This window comes from Corythoichthys intestinalis, chromosome 1, assembly GCF_030265065.1.
Source record: "Corythoichthys intestinalis isolate RoL2023-P3 chromosome 1, ASM3026506v1, whole genome shotgun sequence".
In the NCBI taxonomy this organism is placed as follows: domain Eukaryota; kingdom Metazoa; phylum Chordata; class Actinopteri; order Syngnathiformes; family Syngnathidae; genus Corythoichthys; species Corythoichthys intestinalis.
The window spans coordinates 7,812,538-7,832,805 of NC_080395.1; the positions used below are offsets into that span (position 1 = coordinate 7,812,538).

General features: G+C 39.2%; 1 protein-coding gene across 3 annotated transcripts; it reads right to left on the reverse strand.

Moving 5' to 3' along the window:
* Positions 1-6,605: 6,605 nt before the first annotated feature.
* LOC130915127 (gastrula zinc finger protein XlCGF52.1-like) lies at positions 6,606-19,198 on the reverse strand. 3 transcript variants are annotated; one of them, XM_057834935.1, is made up of 4 exons: positions 19,054-19,198; positions 18,708-18,799; positions 10,983-11,412; positions 6,606-8,402 (listed from the first exon to the last, which is right to left on the reverse strand). In XM_057834935.1, exons 3-4 carry the CDS (start codon positions 11,392-11,394, stop codon positions 7,615-7,617), a joined length of 1,200 nt encoding a protein of 399 aa, XP_057690918.1. In that variant the 5' UTR covers positions 11,395-11,412; positions 18,708-18,799; positions 19,054-19,198; the 3' UTR covers positions 6,606-7,614. The 3 variants fall into 3 exon arrangements, with proteins under 3 accessions (XP_057690918.1, XP_057690901.1, XP_057690911.1); XM_057834918.1 differs by lacking the exon at positions 6,606-8,402 and having other exon boundaries at positions 8,409-11,412; XM_057834928.1 differs by lacking the exons at positions 6,606-8,402; positions 18,708-18,799 and having other exon boundaries at positions 8,409-11,412; positions 19,054-19,162.
* Positions 19,199-20,268: the final 1,070 nt, after the last annotated feature.

Consider the following 20,268-nt stretch of genomic DNA (forward strand, 5'->3'; position numbering starts at 1 on the left):
ACAGAGAAACCCTTTTTTGAGAATAACTAGTACAAAGGTAAATAAGAAAGCCCTGAAAGCCAGTTACTTTGTTGCTAAATCCAAAAAGTCCCAAACTGTGGCAGAGACGTTAATACTACCTGCATGCAAAGCCATTGTAAGCAAGATGACCAGCCCTGATGTGCTTTAATACATTGCTCAAGTCCCCGTCTGATAATTCGAGTTATTCAAGCCTAACTGCTAAAAAAAATTAAAAATAAAAACAGAGAGAGACTGAGAGCTGTTGAAGATTCCTGCCAGTTTTTTGGCTTTGTGTTCATCTTAACAGGCTCAAGTTTCACACTGAGAAAGTATAAATACTGAGAAAGTATTTTTATAATTAGATATACTGTACAGAAAGTAATTTTGGAACCTTTTGGTGTGGTGTGCCGCGAGATTTTTTGCAATGTCAAAATGTCCCGTGACTCAGAAAAGGTTGAAATACACTGCTCTATTCATCCTATCTTGAGCTGTCGTCATTCAATTCAACCAATCTGAGCAGCGAATGAAGCCAATTTTTAGCCAATCACAGATAGGGGGTAGCCAGCGGTTGGGTACTGTGAATGGATAGGGATTGCTTCGGTTACAGAAATGGCGATTGAGCGGCTCCTCCGTTGCTAATTCAAATTGGAATGGACTTCCGAGTTTTTTTCAAGAGTTTTTTTTCAAGAAACTAAAGACAAACTCAAGCCATGACAAAGACTCGGCCAAAAGTCAACATAAAGGGATAGCGCTGCCAACCCCTGCAGTTTCACTGACTGACATCATTATCAGAAAATGTAACGGGTAAAAACGCCACTGTTTAGGTTAAATTTACGTTGAAGAAGTGTGCCCCCCCCCAAAAAAATGTAATGCCCCCCCTGTAATTTCTTTCTGCAGCCGGGTCGGTATCTGGATACACAGGTTATGATTCGATTAAAAAACAATATATTTTTAAGGCCGAGCGATTCGATACAGTTTAAGAACGATACGGTTCGATACAGAGTGAAAACGATACGATAGTAAACATTCGTCGTGCGTGTTCGTACAGTATTTTAAACATATAAAAAAAGACCACATTTCTAATAGCAAAATTAAACAACAAAAATTCATACCAATGTTATGTTTTATGAAAAAAAATAAAGCTTACTATATGTCAAGTTCAAAAATAGATCCTTAGGTAGACATTGCAAAATTACCCAAAAATAAGGAGAGAAGACACTCAGTTTTCTTGGCCAAGGAGAGCAAAATGTGACTCGTGAGTCACCAAAATTGATCTAAAGGAAAAAAATTACGCAATGATGCGGCCATGAAGCAAAACAGTTGTCATCCAGACCCTCTTTTTTCTCTTTGTAACACTTAAGCATTACACTACAACCTGGTATAGCAAGCAATAATCATTTACTGGTTATATAAGTAAGAAAAATATGGCAATATGTATTATTTATGGTATATATGAGCACAAGCAAATATTCAATCAACCAACCAAGCAAATATTTAATCAATCAAACCTCGATAATTACCTCAACACTATATGACGGTCATTTTGTTGGATGTGATTGATAATAAAACTTCAGTGACAGACAACAATAAAGCGCAGTAATTTACTTTTTCCTGGTGTTTTCAACACAATAGGTTAGTAATTGAAGTGCAAACTTTCAACGTAAACATCTTACAAGCAAAAAAATATTAACTGTATGAAGCAGCTCTGGAAAAAAAGAATTAAACATGCTAGTGTTATCATAAATAATAAATTATGCTTTACCACTGGTATAATTGGGGGAATAAAAACATGGCGTTTTAGACAGACAGGTCTATAATCATTACTTTAACCTTATACACAGCAAAGTCGTTCACTTATGCCTGTGCTTCCACATTTTTTATTCATCACTATCCACATCTTTATTGAAGGGCAGATGTTTCTTGAGGAAGATCAATTGATCCAGATGCTCATGTTTAAGTAGACTGCGTTTCGTGGAAACAATATGCCGCCCTTTCCACCATTGTCGTGGGTTATTTTTCAGGGTTATAAACTCACGATCGCTGTACCGCTTCACACTTCACATGAGCTCTAGCCTCTGTCCCAACCGAACAGATCTGGCTGCCTTCATCACTTCAAAGTCCGACTTGGGTGCGTTGAAAATCAATCGCTGCAGGTCGCTGGCGTGGTGCTCAAACTGTCCATTGGTTTAGCATGTTGCTTCGTTGCCACTACTAGTTTCGTTTTGGGCTGTGAAGAAAACGCTACGGAGGGTGCGTTACAGTAGTTTTGTTAGCTCTCGCGTTGTTATGACACGCCCGTGACAATCGGGTAATGACGGTGACTACTAGCGGTTCTGCTGAAATGCATGGGAAGTTGAGGCAACCACGACTGCGAGTGGTGCTTGTCCAAATTACATCATGCGTGCGGTCACAATCTAAGTGCGCTGTGTGGTGAACAGTGTTGGGCACGTTACTTTAAAAAAGTAATTAGTTACATTACTTATAGTAAAAGTAACTAGTTACCAAGGAAAGTAACTACTTCCGTTACTTTAAAAAGAACTTGTATGTCAAAGAATGTGAATTTTTTTTAGCAGTATTAGGCTCGAGCATTTACGTCACAGCAGCACGGGATCGTGCGAGATTTGCGACAACGCAGCCATTGCGGAAGCACGTCTGCATCACGGGACATTTAAACTCACCGGCAAATACAATTCAACTACGAGTGCCAGAGATGGAAAAATGAAGGGAAAACTTGCCCGTTCCATACAGAGACAAACTTGTTACCACGGCGAAGGACAGATATGCGAGCAATTATAAGGATGTGAACAATGTTGAACCTCACGAGCAAGCCGAACACAAATGGAATAAAGATTAGGCATGAAAATGGGTCAGGAGTTAAAAAGGTGAGAATGGTGTGGAGGAAATATGTTCCAGTACACTGTATACCCCAACAAAATATTGAGCTCTGTCGACCCACACTGTGTTTCGCAGGGCCGTGCAGAGACCGGTGGAGGGGCGGGTGCTCGTAGATCAAAAGGGCCACATGAACAAGTATTTAATACACCTTAAAAAAACAACTTCAATTTTAACCAGCTTTAGATAATAATTGGCTGCGACTGTGACATACTTTAATTGGGAGGGGGCAACAGTGAATAGAAATCAAAACTGTCATCCATACTTTTTGGCTGTGACTCAGTCAGTCTGCCTCTTTTCTTCCTTCAACCTCTGCATCAAAACGTCCTTCCTCAACTTGTTCATCTGAGAACAAACCACATCAGATGGTCACTGAGCCACCAACAGCAGTTTTCTCAAAACTATTATTTCATTATTATCCAAACAACTCTAGCACCTAATGATTAATAAAGCAATGACATAAAATCTTATAGAAAAATAACATTGTAATTGTGTTTATAATTGTATTTAATACCCGACTATCCTTGCAAACCTGTTCTTACCAGGTCTGCTATTCACCCAGCTGATGAGGTATCCACTGCCTTTAGCAGCCTCATCCAACTCCTTTTTTTTATCCCTCAATCTCCTTTCCCTACGAGGCATGTCTATGTAATGAAATATATATTTTTAAAAAACAACAAAAAAACATTCCCCCGTGGCTTTTAGTTTTAAAGCTTTCTTAATTTCTTTCTCTCTCAATAACAATGGAAGTAGATTTGTTTTTATTATTCAATCAAAAAACAAAGTTACTTCTATCAAAAACAAAGTTGCTTTAATCAAAATACAGTTATACTTTTAATCCCAAAAAAGTCACTTCAATAAAAAAAATTGTTTTTGATTGCAAAAATAAATTTGAGACAAAAAAAGCATTTGAAAACTATTTTTCTTGATTGAAACAAATTTTTCCATTGAAGTAATGTTGTTTTGCGTTTGGGCCACATTTTGGCTAGGACATTTGTGTTTTTATTATTCAATCAAATAAGTTGCTTGAAACAAAAACATATATATAAAAAGGATAACTTTGCACATGTGTCAATCACCGTTTAACAAAGCCTGAGAGGGTTTGAGTAGACTCAGTATGAAGCATTTAATAAAGCCAAGTATTTTCTTACTACTTGATTCTTGTTTAAAAATAATTCGATGGGGCAGTAACATGTTTAAAACTCACAACAAAAAAATGGGGGGGGGGGGGGGGGGGGCTACTTCGCGGTTTTCACTTATTGCGGCGGGTTCTGGTCCCCATTAACCGCGAAAAACGAGGGATCCCTGTATTTCTGAAGCAAGAGTCATTCCCACCACTCGGCCGTCAGCTCAAGTCCCAGCTGAAAATAACGCGTCTAAGGCGGACGACGGGAGTAAAGCGATGCGACCCCTCAATCCGAGAGCATGCTGCTTAATTTGACTCAACAGTGTGTTTCTTCGTTTATATTACCGCTAAATACACAAGCTTGACGCCAATTTAACGGGAGCTATTTTTTTTCATGGGAGATTTGGCTAGCTCTGGCAGTGTTCAACGCAAGCTGCAACGAATGGCATTAACTTTTTTATATCGCAAAATGTGAAAACGATTGAAACCATTACTCACCAAATTACATCTGCTGGCACATACAGGCAAGTGTGTATGCTGCGCTCTGGTCTGCCCCGGTGTGGATAAGGCCTGCTTTTTGTTTTCGCAGCTTTGCAATGCAACCAAAGGCTCGCCGAGCACTCCTTGTTTCACGTAAGGAGTGCGCGCGTTTGGAATAACGGCACGCAGCTTGGGCCGATGATTGGTTCTCGTCAGCGAAGCATCTAGAAGGATTTGCTGACTGTCCGTGTCATTTTTTTAAAGAACCGATCAGTTTACGTACTAAGTTAATCACATGATGATAATAATAATAATAATTAAATAAAACCTCCCAACCCCCCCTCCTCCCAAAAAGAATTTCTCCTCGGATCTACGCAATTCACGTAGGTCGCCCTTTTTGACTTCAAAACGGCGAATTTCGCCGAAAGGTGAGAGATTTTCATGCCTGACAGATGTCGACAAGCTTCCACCACTACGCGAAATGGACATCATGCTGTATTTAGAGTTTGGTGTATGTTACTACACTCACCAGCAATTCCGAAACCACAAATCGCTACAAAGCTACGAACAGTTTTGCTGCGGATGGGTGCAGGATCTGCACATTATGACCATAGTAAACGGCAACACCAGCTTTCTACAAAGGTAGGCAATGTGTTTACATTAGTCTGTGACCATGGATGTACAAATTTTTTGTTGCAGAAAATGTAGCCTAGTACAAATTCTTTGCCACTCTCTCACGTCAAAATATTACAGCTTTTTCATTTAGCAACGACAGGAATTATGTCTTATGAAGACAATGCACATGTATGCATGCTAGTTGTTTAGCTGTAGCAATAGCTAACAACAGGCCGACTTAGGGCATAAAGTTATCGAAATTTACATAAACAAACGAACTTACCGGAGTGGAAGTGCATAGAGCAAACTCTGTGTGAAACTGGAGAATCAAACGTTATGCCCTTCCTTCTGATCGAGGCCACCCATGCCGTTCTTCGACGTTTGGTAAGTTCAGATATGAGCTTTCCCTCGCCTTTTCTCCATGTACGGATCCGGAAGAAACTCAATGGTGTTCCGTCGAGCTGTACATTCTCCTTTCTGTTCGATCGGTTGTTGCAATTCTTTACCGCACAATAATTTCCAACCATTTTTAAAGAGCGACTTGTGTTGAAATGCCTCACTGTTTATGTTTCTCGCTTCCACAATGGCGATAGCGGCGGAAACCTCGCGAGTGCCACGTCATACGCTCGAGCCTAATTCGAGTCAGTGGAATTGAGAAGAGCAGACAGGTAGTTAACTTGTTAGGTGCTCCAGCAGATTCGAATTGCTTACCACAGATGTCGACAAAAGCTAAGCCCCGGGACATAAATTACACATTACATGCAGGTTCTTTCCTTTAATTTCGACAAACTTGAAATAGTGTCTATATCTCCACCTCTTAAAGGACAATTTTTCTTCTGAATGCGCTGCCATCCCGACCCTGTGCATCTGTTTGGCGTGTGTGTGTGTTTGCCGCACACGCTGTTCCGGTTTGCTTGTAAAATCACCGGCTCTGATTGGCTTACCACGACACATGACTCTAACCCTCAGCCAATCACAATCACTTCCAACGCATCTCTCAAGGGGCTGCATTTAGGTAGGCTCGTTTCCCGACAATTCACGTCACCATCAAAGCGTCTGCCGTCCTCAAAATGGAAGCAGAATTATTGCTGGCTGACAGTGGGAGATGGGAACGAGGCTAGCATCAGGTGTAGCAAACACAGAAACGTTACCAAACTTTGGAAACCATTGTCTAATTGAATGAGCAGGGACAAACAGCTTGGAGTCAGAAGTACGTGCTTATTTTTTAACCTTAATGCACCCTAAGTCTTGGATGACGAATCAACAGAGAAGAGAATCGACTCGACACGGCTGGTAGTTTCTTCGATTTATTCAGAGTAAGTAACGCACCGCTTTTGACTGTCAGTAACGGTAACGGCGTTGTAACGGCGGAAAAAGTAATTAGATTACCCCGTTACTGAAAAAATAACGCCGTTACGTAACGGCGTTATTTATAACGGCGTTACTCCCAACACTGGTGGTGAAAGACAAACGCAGCATATGAAGTAAATGCTAAATTATTATCATATAAAGCAATGCATTGAACTAGGCATTAGAAGCCGATTCTTGTGCTCGCTATAGCCGAATTCTATCTCTACTATCGGTTCATTGAATATCTAATGGCAAATTACTGTCGAATGGTAACTTTACTATCGATACAGCTGTATCTCTCACCTGTAAAACCAGATATCCGGTTGTATCGGTTTATCGTTCTCAAGCTTAATGGAAATGAGGTGTGTCCAGACTTTTGCCCTGTATTGTATCTTACTTATATCTTTATTTTTTAGAAAAAAAAAAAAAAAAAAAAGATGAAGTAAATGTTTTCATTAGCCTAAATTTTAATGTACATCCAAAATTGAGGTTTTGCATTTCGATGTGGGGTGAAAATAGGAGATGGAGTTTGGTGTCACTGCTATTTTTGTTAACTTTTATTTTGCAAATCATTGAGAAAAAATAAATTTGAATGAAAATCGTTTTTGTTTGTATGTGTTATAGGAATAATGCCAAAAGCAGTTTGGTCTGCATTTCAGTGGTTTTAGGAGGTTTGACACCCCCCAGCCCCTCCTTGCGACCTTCATTTCAGGGAGTTCCAGCAAGAAGTTCTAGCCACTTTCTCCCCTGTTGATAACTGATAAACTATAAATTCAGTAAGGTTATGACTAGGGTTGTTCCGATCATGTTTTTTTGCTCCCGATCCGATCCCGATCGTTTTAGTTGGAGTATCTGCCGATACCGACATTTCCCGATCCGATTGTTTTGTTTTTTTTTTTGCTCCCGATTCAATTCCAATCATTCCCGATAATTCTTCCCGATCATATACATTTTGTCAATGCATTAAGAAAAAAATGAATAAAACTCAAATACAGACATTCAACATACAGTACATAAGTACTGTATTTGTTTATTATGACAATAAATCCTAAAGATGGCATTTACATGATTAACATTCTTTCTGTGAGAGGGATCCACGAATAGAAAGACTTGTAATTCTTAAAGGATAAATGTGACTTAGTATATTGTGACTAAATATGGCCATCTAGTGTATTTGTTGAGCTTTTCAGTAAATGATACTTTCTTTCGTGTCGTTTTAAATTTCCCGTCTGAGTGAATCTATTACCACAAAACGTGCAGACAAAAGGCTTCTCTCCAGTGTGTGTCCTCGTGTGTTTTGTTAACGTTGACTTCGTAGAACATCTTTTATCGCAAATGGAGCAGACGAAAGGCTTCTCTCCAGTGTGTGTTCTTTTGTGTACATTTAAAGTTCCCTTCTGGGTGAATCTTTTACCACAAAATGTGCAGACAAAAGGCTTTTCTCCTGTGTGTGTGCGTGTGTGTAGGATTAAACGTTGATTGGTGGTGAATGTTGAATCGCAATGTGAGCAGGGTTTCCCACCCGCGCGTTCTTTTCCGTCTCTTTTCAGTGATGACTTTTTTAAGGATTTCGAAGCATCAAAGCCCACATCCTCCTCATCGGTGTTCAAGTCAGAAGACTGTGAAGTTACGTCGTCGCTGTCCGAGAGTGGCGCTAAGAGATCGTCCGGTTGCGATTGTCCCTCACCTTTTCTTATCAGGTATTGAAACAAGTTACTTCTCGCTAATTGCTCTGCTCTGCTCTCTTCACTTGGACCTTCATCCTCTTCACTCTTCACGCTACGAGTCATTGAAAACTTGGGGATTTTATCTTCCTGTTCTTCTTTAATGCTGGGGGTCTCTGGCTCTGCCTCCTGTTTATTGTACGGCATCACAGACTCCTCTTGTTCAACGTGGTGGGGATCGTACTTCTCTGGGTGAAAGTCTTCCACTGTGACATCTGCGGGACACAGAATTTAAAAAATCACGGTCTTGGGATGGAATGGCTGATATTTTATTTCTGTATAATTTTTCCAGTAGGAATTTGATGGTTTTCAGTCATGGTATGGAATGCCATCTCACACTTTGTGGATTCTGGGCTGTGAAAAAATATTAACTGTACGAATTCAGAAACTGCTGATCTACTGGGATTTTCACGCACAACCATCTCTAGGGTTTACAGAGAATGGTCCGAAAAAGAAAAAATATCTGTGGGCAGAAATGCCTTGTTGATGCCTGAGGTCAGAGGAGAATGGCCAGACTGGTTCAAGCTGATAGAAAGGCAACAGTGTCTCAAATAACCACCCGTTACAACCAAGGTAGGCAGAAGAGCATCTCTGAACGCACAGTATGTCGAACTTTGAGGCAGATGGGCTACAGCAGCAGAAGACCACGCCGGGTGCCACTCCTTTCAGCTAAGAACAGGAAACTGAGGCTACAATTTGCACAAGCTCATCAAAATTGGACGATAAAAGATTGGAAAAACATTGCCTGGTCTGATGAGTCTCGATTTCTGCTGCAACATTCGGATGGTAGGGTCAGAATTTGGCGTCAACAACATGAAAGCTTGGATCCATCCTGCCTTGTATCAACGTTTCAGGCTGGTGGTGTTGGTGTAATGGTGTGGGGAATATTTTCTTGGCACTCTTTGGGCCCCTTGGTACCCATTTAGCACCGTTGGAACGCCACAGCCTACCTGAGTATTGTTGCTGGCCATGTCCATCCCTTTATGACCAAGACGTACCCAACTTCTGATGGCTACTTTTAGCAGGATAATGCGCTATGTTATAAAGCTGGAATCATCTCAGACTGGTTTCTTGAACATGACGATGAGTTCTCTGTACTCAAATGGCCTCCACAGTCACCAGATCTCAATCCAATAGAGCATCTTTGGGATGTGGTGGAACGGGAGATTCAATTCATGGATGTGTAGCAGACAAATTTGCACCAACTGTGTGATGCCATCATGTCAATATGGACAAAACTCTCTGAGGAATGCTTCCAGTACCTTGTTGAATCTATGCCACGAAGAATTGAGGCAGTTCTGAAGGCAAAAGGGGGTCCAACCCGTTACTAGCATGGTGTACCTAATAAAGTGGCCGGTGAGTGTAAATAAGCATTAGAAAAGTACAACAATAAAGAAAAGTGGAAAATAGAATTTAAAAGTCGTGACCTCAAACCTTTCGGGAAACAGCATTGTTTTAATATGTCAACGCGACGAAACAAACTAGGATGTGCCATTTATAACAAACTATGTTATACATGGTGTTATCTTTAATATATTACTACAGGTAGGTGAATCAAGGAAATATAGACATTCTCTGGAAAAACAGTATTCTTGCTGTGAAAAAAGAAAAACCTAAATCCTCTTGCATTTCAATGTAAAATTCGATTTCTCGTGCAAACGCTAACACAAACTTTCACTCCACATGGGAAAGTTCCCTTCTGCCTAACAGTTTAGTTTTCAGTTGTCGCCTTAACACCTCCAAATGTAAAACTAGCATTTAAATGTTATAATGCAATGTCAAAATCAAACTACTACTTAGATATGCGATTTTATCCATTTTCCCATAAATATCCCAATTGCTGCTGTCAGTTCCATTGAAAACGACTACAGCGCTGCTTGTGCTTGGAACTACCCACACCCCACAGGAACCACGTGACCACCTCCGGCGACATTAAAGAGTGTCGTGACTCTCTTTATACGGCTCTGGTTTTACCGAGTGCGTATGCGTGTGTTTTGTTAACTCTTGCTTTGTACAAAATTTTTTACCACAAAATGTACAAAGAAAGCGCTTCTCTCCAGTATGCGTTCTTGCACGTGTCGTTACATCAAGCTTGTGTGTTCTTTCGTGTCGTTTTAAATTTCCCTTCTGGGTGAATCTTTTACCACAAAATGTGCAGACTAAAGTCTTCTCTCCAGTGTGTGTACTCGTGTGTATTGTTAACTCATACTTTGTACAAAATCTTTTATCGCAAAGAGAGCAGACGAAAGGCTTCTCTCCAGTGTGTGTTCTTTTGTGTACATTTAAACTTCCCTTCTGGGTGAAACTTTTACCGCAAAATGTGCAGACAAAAGGCCTTTCTCCTGTGTGTATACGAGTGTGTATTGCAAATCCTTGGTTTGTACAAAATCTTTTACCACAAAATGTACAAAGAAAGCGCTTCTCTCCAGTATGTGTTCTTGTGTCTGTCGTTACATCAAGCTTGTGTGTTCTTTCGTGTCGTTTTAAACTTCGCTCCTGGGTGAATCTTTTACCACAAAATGTGCAGCCAAAAGGCTTCTCTCCAGTGTGTGTACTCGTGTGGTTTGATAACTCTTGTTTCGTGCAAAATCTTTTATCGCAAAGAGAGCACATGAAAGGCTTCTCTCCAGTGTGTATTCTTTTGTGAACATTTAAATTTCCCTTCTGGGTGAATCCTTTACCACAAAATGTGCAGACAAAAGGCTTTTCTCCTGTGTGTGCGCGTGTGTGAATGATTAAATTTTGCTTGGTGGTGAGTTTTAAATCGCAATGTGAGCATGGAAAAGGTTTCCCACCTGCCCGATCTTTTCTCTCTCTTTTCAGTGATGACTTTTTTAAGGATTTCGAACCATCAACGTCAACATCCTCCTTATCGGTGTTATAGTCAGAAGACTGTGACGTTACGTCTTCACTGTCCGAGAGCGGGGCTAACAAACCGTCAGGTTGCGATCGTGCCTCTCCTTTTGTTGTCAGGTGTTGAAATGAGCTGTCGCTCGAAGGTTTCGCTACTCCGCTCTCTTTGCTTGGAACTTCGTCTTCTTCACTCTTCACACTGACAGTCATTGGAAACTTGGGGATTTCATGTTCCTGGTTTTCTTCTTTAATGTTGGAGGGCTCTGGCTCCTCCTCCTGTTTGATGTACGGCATCTCCGACTCCTCCTGTTCAACGGGGAGGGGATCGTGCTTCTGAGGGTGAAGCTTTTTCATCGTGACGTCCACGGGATACTGGAAATTGAAAAAAAAAATATATATATATATATATATATATATATATATTAAGGCTGTCAAAATTATAGCGTTAACGGGCGGTAATTCATTTTTTAATTAATCACGTTAAAATATTTGATGCAATTAACGCACAAATGCCCCGCTCAAACAGATTAAAATGACAGCACAGTGAAATGTGTACTTGTTGTGTTGAGTTTTGGTGCCCTCTGCTGGCGCTTGGGCACAACTGATTTTATAAGCTTCAGCACCCATGAGCATTGCATAAGTAATTATTGACATCAACAATGGTGGGCTACTAGTTTATTTTTTGATTGAAAATTTTACACATTAAAACGAAAACATGAAGAGGGGTTTTAATATAAAATTTCTATAACTTGTACTAACATTTATCTTTTAAGAACTACAAGTCTTTCTATCCATGGATGGCTTTAACAGAATGTTCATAATTGTAATGCCATCTTGTTGATTTATTGTTATATTTATTGGTATGTTGAATGTATATATCCATCTCTTTTCTTATCTTTCCATTACAACAATTTACAGAAAAATATGGCATATTTTATAGATGGTTTGAATTGCGATGAATTGCGATTAATTTTCAAGCTGTAATTAACTCGATTAAATTTTTTAATCGTTTGACACCCCTAATATATGTGCAGGTATATATATATATATATTATATATATAATGTCTCCCGCCTTGATTTTCAAGTTGTATCTTTTTTTACTGACACGAAGGCCTTGTTCAGACTGGCAGACAAAATCTGATTTTCAGCCCATCCAAATAAAAGGAGTTCCAAATAATCGATTATTAGATGCATCGCGATTCGACACGTGACGATTCGATTACGATTCATAAAGGTTTAAAAACGATGATTTTCCCTAATAACTTTTATGACAGCCGCTCGTAGCGGAACGAAATTCAAGACACGTCAGCTGCACGGACACCTTTAACGGACACACACACGTTATGATGGATGCTGCTGGTTACTGAGCGAGAGATTTACTCCTTTTCAAAATAAATTTGTGTATGAGACAGGCATGGACCTGGCGTGAGCACTTCATTGCGCAAGTAATTTCAGGGTCCCACCAGGATTGATAAATCTAAATTAAAGACTTTTAAGACGTTTTTAATGGCATTTCAACTGAAAATTAATATTTTTCTCACACCCATTATTTAGATCATATTAAATCATATTAATTAAATAAAGCACTGAATATCAAATTTAACCTCAATTACTAAGTGTGTTTGACAAAAGAATGCACATATATTGAAGATACAATTAAAACATATTTAAAGTAACATTATAAAGTGTCAGAATTTTTTAAACACACACACGCACACAATAATTATGGACAAAAAGAGGAGGAGGAAAGGACTCAGACCAGCCATCTTCTGTAACAGGCTAGCCGCTAGTGCACCTGCCAAGACCCCAGTGAACATGGCTAACTCATGAGTTAAAACGGCGAAATGTACATTCATTCGAAAGGCAAACCGAAATGTTTAAGCAGGTCCGCTGCCTTCGCACAAGGGCGTAGGTTTGCATAGGGACGGTAGGGACAAAACACTACCAACTTTACAGAATGCTCAAATTGTCCCCACCAACTTTTAACCAACCTTATTTGCATTATATAATTTGTTCAGTTATATTGGTCATTTATATTGTCTTCCCATATCTTGTATCGAATTGACCCTACCATTATCAAATGAATTATTTTCATTATTTTCCGACTTATATTTACCTCTTTTTCACTTGCTGAATGTGCCAGACCCCCCCCCCAAACGCACGTTCGATTGGCTGATGACATGACCCACCCCCGACACACACATACGCTTACACTCACACAGCCCTGAAAGTAATACATGTCGACAACATGCTGCCTCCTTCGAAGAGGAGGGATATTAGAAGTTTTTTTCGACCAGCAGCAGCCACTGTAAGTAATTTAAAAAGATGCCAATGTTGTGTTGGTGGGAAACACACCACTAATTTTTCTACTGAAAGTCCGACCTGCATTAGAGTTAGCATTAGAGATGTCCCGATCTGATACTTGGATCGGATCGGACGCTGATATGGTAAAAAAAATGCGCGTCGGTATCGGAACACAGAAAAATTCCGATCCAGACGTCCGATCCAGTTTTTCCCCGAAGTCCGGTCCGGGTTTTCCAGCGCACATAATCCATTTCAGTTTTTGCTTCGGTTTCCCTAAAATCCGGTCCGCATTTTACAGCACACCTTCAACACACTACATTTACATTACCGTCTCCCAATTTACCGAGAGACTTTATCGGTAAAAATGTCAGCTGTGTGGGATCATTTCACCTTAAAGGACGACAAAGACGAAGAGGCAGAGTGCAACATATGCCACAATAGAGTCAAGCGTAGTGGTAAAGCTGTAAGAGGTTTTAATACAACACACCTAATCAAGCATTTAGCGAAATACCACCACAAACAATATGAGGAGTATGTTAAGAAAACCGAAGACAAAAAGAAAGGTCCTACGCAACTAACACTGGCAGAAACTTTTGCTATGCGTGACAAATTGGCACTCGACAGTCCCAAAGCCCAGGGAATAACAAGAGTCATTGCCGAAGAATTCATTCAGGATGACGAGCCATTATCTCACGTGAGTAAAGACGCACCATCCAACACTTAGAACCACGGTACAACATGCCCAGCCGTCATTACATCCTTGAGCAATTCGGCCGTGGAAGATTCGAGAACGATTCACAAACATCCAAATTCCGATATCGAAATATGTCAAGTAAAGCGGAACCAATACACAGCGCTGTCTTCGGGACACAATGAGAAATTGACCGCATTGCGTCCCGAAAGTAAACATAATGCTTGTCATAGACCCGGGTAATGCCAATGCTCAACTCACGGCTTTAGCTCAACTCATGCCGCTGGATAAAAAACACAAGAATACCTGACTACTGCTGACAGCCACTACAAACGACATCAAAGTCGTTTTACTGGAGATAATAGATATCATATGTATATAGAACTAGATGCTACACGACAGACTCGACTGCGTTAGCAACACTGAAGTATTGAAAACCAGATGCGTTAGTAAACAGCCGCCATCTTAAAGCAGAAGACTTCCCTAGTAGGCTGTTGTGAACCTTCCAAGCGAACCTAATTAACTTTTTATCTAAAATACTCCTAAATTGGCAAAATCTTGACTTGAATCTATCTTCAAAACAGTTTTAAAACTTTCACATGTCGAAAGTAGACAGAAGGGAAATTATGGAATAACAGGAGCAATTTTAACAACTTTAACAGTTGATTCGCAAAATTAAATGAATTGAATGTAGTTTAAAGCTGCTGATACAGAATGGGGACTTGAGTATTTTATTTACTGTTTTAAAATGTTAACTTGATACTGAAATCATCATGTATTTAAACCTGAGAGGCTTTTTATACAATTTTTGTAACTAATGCACGAAACATTAAAAGCATCTAATAGCTTGGGGGATTTGGGGGATTTTCCACTGAGGTTGTTGGTGTGTTTTCCTTTTTTAAGACAGTTTACAATATTATTTGCACGTTTTACTGACTGACTATACCATTTCTGTTTGTTATTTATAATGTTTTGTGTTTGTCACTGAATAAACAGGTCAGTTTCTTGTTACCAACCGTTGTGTGTTATTCAAACTCACCTAATTCAGCTGGCTAGTTGTTATCAAGAGTACTAAAACCTTTTTCAACATAAGTCTGACAACTAAGTAAGCAGGCTAAATAACTCAACTTTAACACATGCTCAGATAGGTCGGTATCGGCCAGTATCGGTATCGGAACGGAAGTGCAAAACAATACCGGCATCGGATCGGAAGTGCAAAAACCTGGATTGGGACATCCCCAGTTAGCGTAACATTTAACTGTGTGAACTTGCTAAACTGCAAAACTTGGGTAGGAAGCCGCTATTTTTCCTCAAAGGCACGTTTGATTGGCTGATGACTTGACCACCATTTTTTTCTTGATTTAGGTGAAAAATGACCGACTTTTAGATGTATGGGCCTAATAAGAACACATGGTAATATATACTAAAAGTAAGTGGAAGAATCTGATGCATTTATCTGTTAACTAGCGTTTAAAACTCAAAACAAAATGAAAAAAATATTCGACTAGATTTAAGAAAATTGATCAGATTAAGACATTATACAATACAATTTGCACTTACAGATTTATTTTCCATAAATCATTTAGCCTATCAATTAATTAGGTTCTTATTGGGGAGAAATGTCCTGTTCCCAGCATAAAGTGTACATGAAGCTTATGCTGTTGTATTGTCCCTACCATTATTGAGACCAAACCTACGCCCTTGCCTTCGCATGACCCATAAACGGCAACCTAAAGTATCTGGATGTAACTTGAGCCCCTATCACAAATACTCCAAAAAAACGGGAATATCACGTGACTTAACCGTGCAGCAGTTGTGTGTGAAAACAATTTCCCGTGTCGACTGACATGGGAAGCAGTGTGCGTGAAAGCAGGCGTTAAATTCCCGGGTCACAGCAGATGGCTGATGACTGCGCTGACGTCAATAATGCGTCCAATAGCAGAGGGGCTTGTGTACTTATATCTGTGCTATCAGGCTGTTTTGGCAGATGTATACGGGTAGTCACCAGGTTAGGACGTTCAAGACTTGGGTGACTTCGACATTACGACGAAGAGTCTCCTCCACCATTTGTCACCAGTCTTTTTTTTTTTTTTTTTAAGTCACATAGACAGTATCTTATTGTACCTCACTTATTTTTTACTTTATTAACATGACATACTGTACGTCTAGGTACTGTATATGGCGGAAAACACTCAGGTGACGAAGTTCCGCTCTGAGACCCCCAATTTGGCAAACTTTCAAAATTGTTAGATATGCATCATTGGAAAGCTTAAAATCTCAATTTTCTAGGGAAAAAAAATTTAAACAGGAGGGCATTAAAAAAAAAAAAAAAAAAACAGCAAAGCCCTATCTGGAGGTGAGAGCACGCGAGAGCAGAATTACAAACGCCATGACTTTAATGAAACATTATTGCGTACTTACTTTGTTTCGATCCAAAAACTCCATGTAACATGTATCACCGAGTGTCAAGACACAGCTGTGAATGGCCACAGCCGGATTTTTTGGGGGATTTTATGGGTGAAACATGGTAATATAACAAGGGTCGCGATGCAGAAATCGCAGACATCAAGGAGTGGTCGAGATTTTCTTTTTCAAGTATTTACCCTTTTAAACTTTTTTTCCCCAATTTTTCTTTGTTTGGATCAATTATTTATCATCTAACATATCGGAGAAAATGCGACAGTAATAAAAAAAAAATACAATTAAGCGATAGTTATGAGGTAGATATCCGTGACTTTTTTTACAGACGCCATTTTTTTCATTGTGACATAATTTGTTTAAAAGTTTAAATATGTGAGTAAATAATAAAGTGGTTTTTTAAAAAAAAAAAAACGAAAAATGAGACATCAATGAAGGATTCTAAGCTAAAAACGACACACATTTTGAATAATAAACATAATTAATAACCTTTGTTTTATGGGTGGGTTCAAACAAAAGCGGTTGCGTGACGTCTAAACGGGGGTTTTCAGAGTAAAACGGACAAATTAAAAATAGTTCGGGGGCTTAATGTGCCATAAATCTGCTATGGCGGCATATAGACAAATTGTTCTATCAAACACAACAGTTGTTTTAGCTTAAAATACAGCAGTTTCTTTTAAAGAGGAGTGCAAGAGCAGAAACTGCTTTTTCAGTCTTGTCTGTTTTCCGCCATATATATATATACACACACACCGATGTATCACATATGCATTTCGGAAAATTTTGAAAGTTGGCCAAACTGAGGGTCTCAGAGCGGAACTTTGAGTCACCTGAGTGTTTTCCGCCATGTATGTATGTGTATATATACTAGAGCTGAAACGAATACTCGAGCAACTCCAGTTTAAAAACTGATCCGAGTAATTTTATTCACCTCGAGTATTCGTTTATTTTGACAGCTCTAAGCATCACGTTTTGCTCGGACTACTTTTAATGCGGGACAACCGTTGATGTTACGTGCGTAGAGGACGAAGCAAGAAAAAAACAAAAACAAAAAAACTTACTGCAGCAGACAGCCGCTACACACGACACCAACGTTGCAAAATACTTGCCCGCACGATGCTAGTTGGTAGCAGGTAGCGTCTGATGAGTCTCATAGAGATCACATGTACGTTGAACTAGATGCCAAATGACAGACTCGGCCGCGTCTGGGCAGCGTTAGTAAACCACCGCCATCTTAAAGCAGTAGAGCGCTAAGCGCTAATAAAGAGCGCTAAGCGCTAATAAATAAGATTAACGTTACAGTCACAAGCTCACGTAACGTTAGCCCTGCGGAGGGCTAGGTTTCTATTAATTATGACCACTGTCGATGCGTGGCTAACATGGCTTACATACAGGCTTTAACATAACATAGCATTGTGGAGTGATGAGGGTGTAAAATAAAAACTCAATAATGGTAACTATCAATTTTAGCTCAGTAGTCATTGCTGGATAAAACACCAAGTAGCACTGGTCCCTAATGTGCTCCAATACAGCCTGTATCTTACATTTATTTTGAACACTGCAAAAACTCAAAATCTTATCAGGACTTAACAGTTTAGACTAACTTAAAACTTAACTTAAAAATGGCTTGACACAAATAGAAATTCAATTGAAACGTGGGAAAAAAATCCTAACTTTTAAGTGATGTGTGTTACCAAGCGTAGCGGCATTTTTAGGTAAGATATATATATATTATAAAATCTAAAAGTTTTTTTGAGTGAAAGCAGTGAATTAAGTCTTTTTTTTATTTTAGTTACATCTGAGATGCAATTGTTGGCTGTTTTCAACAATATACATCGAAAATAAAGACATTGACTGAAAATGGTTCAAGATTAGATGAAATGTCTTGTTTTCTCATGTATATTCATAATTGCTCTTCACCTAAAAATATATTTGTTTTATCCGATTACTCGATTAATCGATAGAATTTTCAGTCGATTACTAAAATATTCGATAGCTGAACCCCTAATATACATATATATATATATGTGTATACATATAAAACATATGAACTTCCGGTATCGATATCAGATCGGGATCAAAGTATTTGGCCTTGGTATTAGATCAAATGCAAAATCATTTATATCGCCCATCCCTACTATTCAGTGGTAAACTGCCGAATTTTCCGTCACATCTTGGACAAGACCAGAATAGGATGGCATGGAGTGGCGAACAAAATAATGGTAAAGCAGGTCAGTAATGTCGTGATCTTACCCTCGTTATTCAGTTGCTTGTCGTGGTCTGGATTTCCTCTTCTCGTCTTCCACGGCTCTACTCTTTAGCTTGATGTTTTTGATTGCGTTGGCCTTTAAAATAAGTCGAAAAGCGTCTCATGCAATTAAACGTAATCACGCTCATGTTAACCAAGCGACCCCCCCTTAGAACAAAATTTTAAAAGTGGCATTCTGCTAAAGCAATCGAAATGCGTGAACGCGTCTTGGCTAGCGAGCTAAGCTAAGCAAAACGAAGTTATGCAAGCCTGGAAAGCTTCGACATAAAGCCAAACGACTTCCACTAAGCTGGACGTTTTAGTCCATTAAACTCTTACTTTGGTACTTACCTGATGAGAATACTTTGAAGGAGCTCGTTTGGTTAGGAGAAGAGAACACGGAAGAACGTCCAGTCCCTCTTCGCGGTTAGGTCAAGAGAGAGTTCTTCCGGAGCAGTAGTTCACGGAAAGTATTGACAAATCCGAGTAGAGATTTGTGAACGTCGCCCTCTAGCGGTGGCCGTCTTTGCTGGAATATTAACTAGTGATGGAAGTCAGGGTTGGGAATCTCTGGCATGAAGCCGATTCGATATGTATCTAGATACACAGGTTACGATTCGATTAAAAAACGATACATTTTTAAGGCTATACAGTTTAAGAACAATACGGTTCGATACAGAGTGAAAACGATACGATAGTGAACATTTGTTGTGTGTGTTTGTACAGTATTTTAAACATATAAAAAGACCACATTTCTAATAGCAAAATTAACAAAATTTCATACCAATGTTATGTTTTATTTATGAAAAAAATAATAAAGCTTACTATATGACGGTCATTTTGTTGGATGAGATTGATAAACTTCAGTGATGGACAACAATAAAGTGCAGTAATTTAATTACTAGAGGTGTGCATCGGCACTGCCCTTACGATTCGATTCGATTACGATTCGGAGGGCCACGATTCGATTCGATTCGATTCAAAGGGTCTCGGTTCGATTCGGCAATTCATCTTGATGCCTTAAAGCCTGGGATGCATTAAAATTCTAAAGCAAAGCATATTTTTCGTGAGGCAACACAAGCGGTCAGACATTAAACAACTCTTTATTGGCTCTTGTGTCACTCCTGGTTGAAGTCAAATGAAAATACTTATATATATATATATATATATATATGTATATATAAAACTGATCACAGCATTTAGTTAGTGCTTTGAATGAGACCAGGACTTTCTTTTTTTTTTTTTTTTTACACACAGTAGCAGCCTTTCACACAGTGCAACATCTGAACTCCTGTGCAAAATCAGTAAAAACAGTCACTGTATTTTAGTCACAACGACCCATCAATAAAAATTTTCAAGTAAATATTAAAGAAAACGACAGAAAATACTGTAGTGCAGCAGCATCTTTATCGCAATATCAATCCAGGGATCAGTTCAGTTGCAAACAAAACATCAACTAAATTGCAATGTAGAACAAAAGTAAAATATAGGCCTAGCCCACTATATATGTGCAATCAACTTAGAAATGCAATCAGTAACTACCACATAACAATAAAAAATAATGAA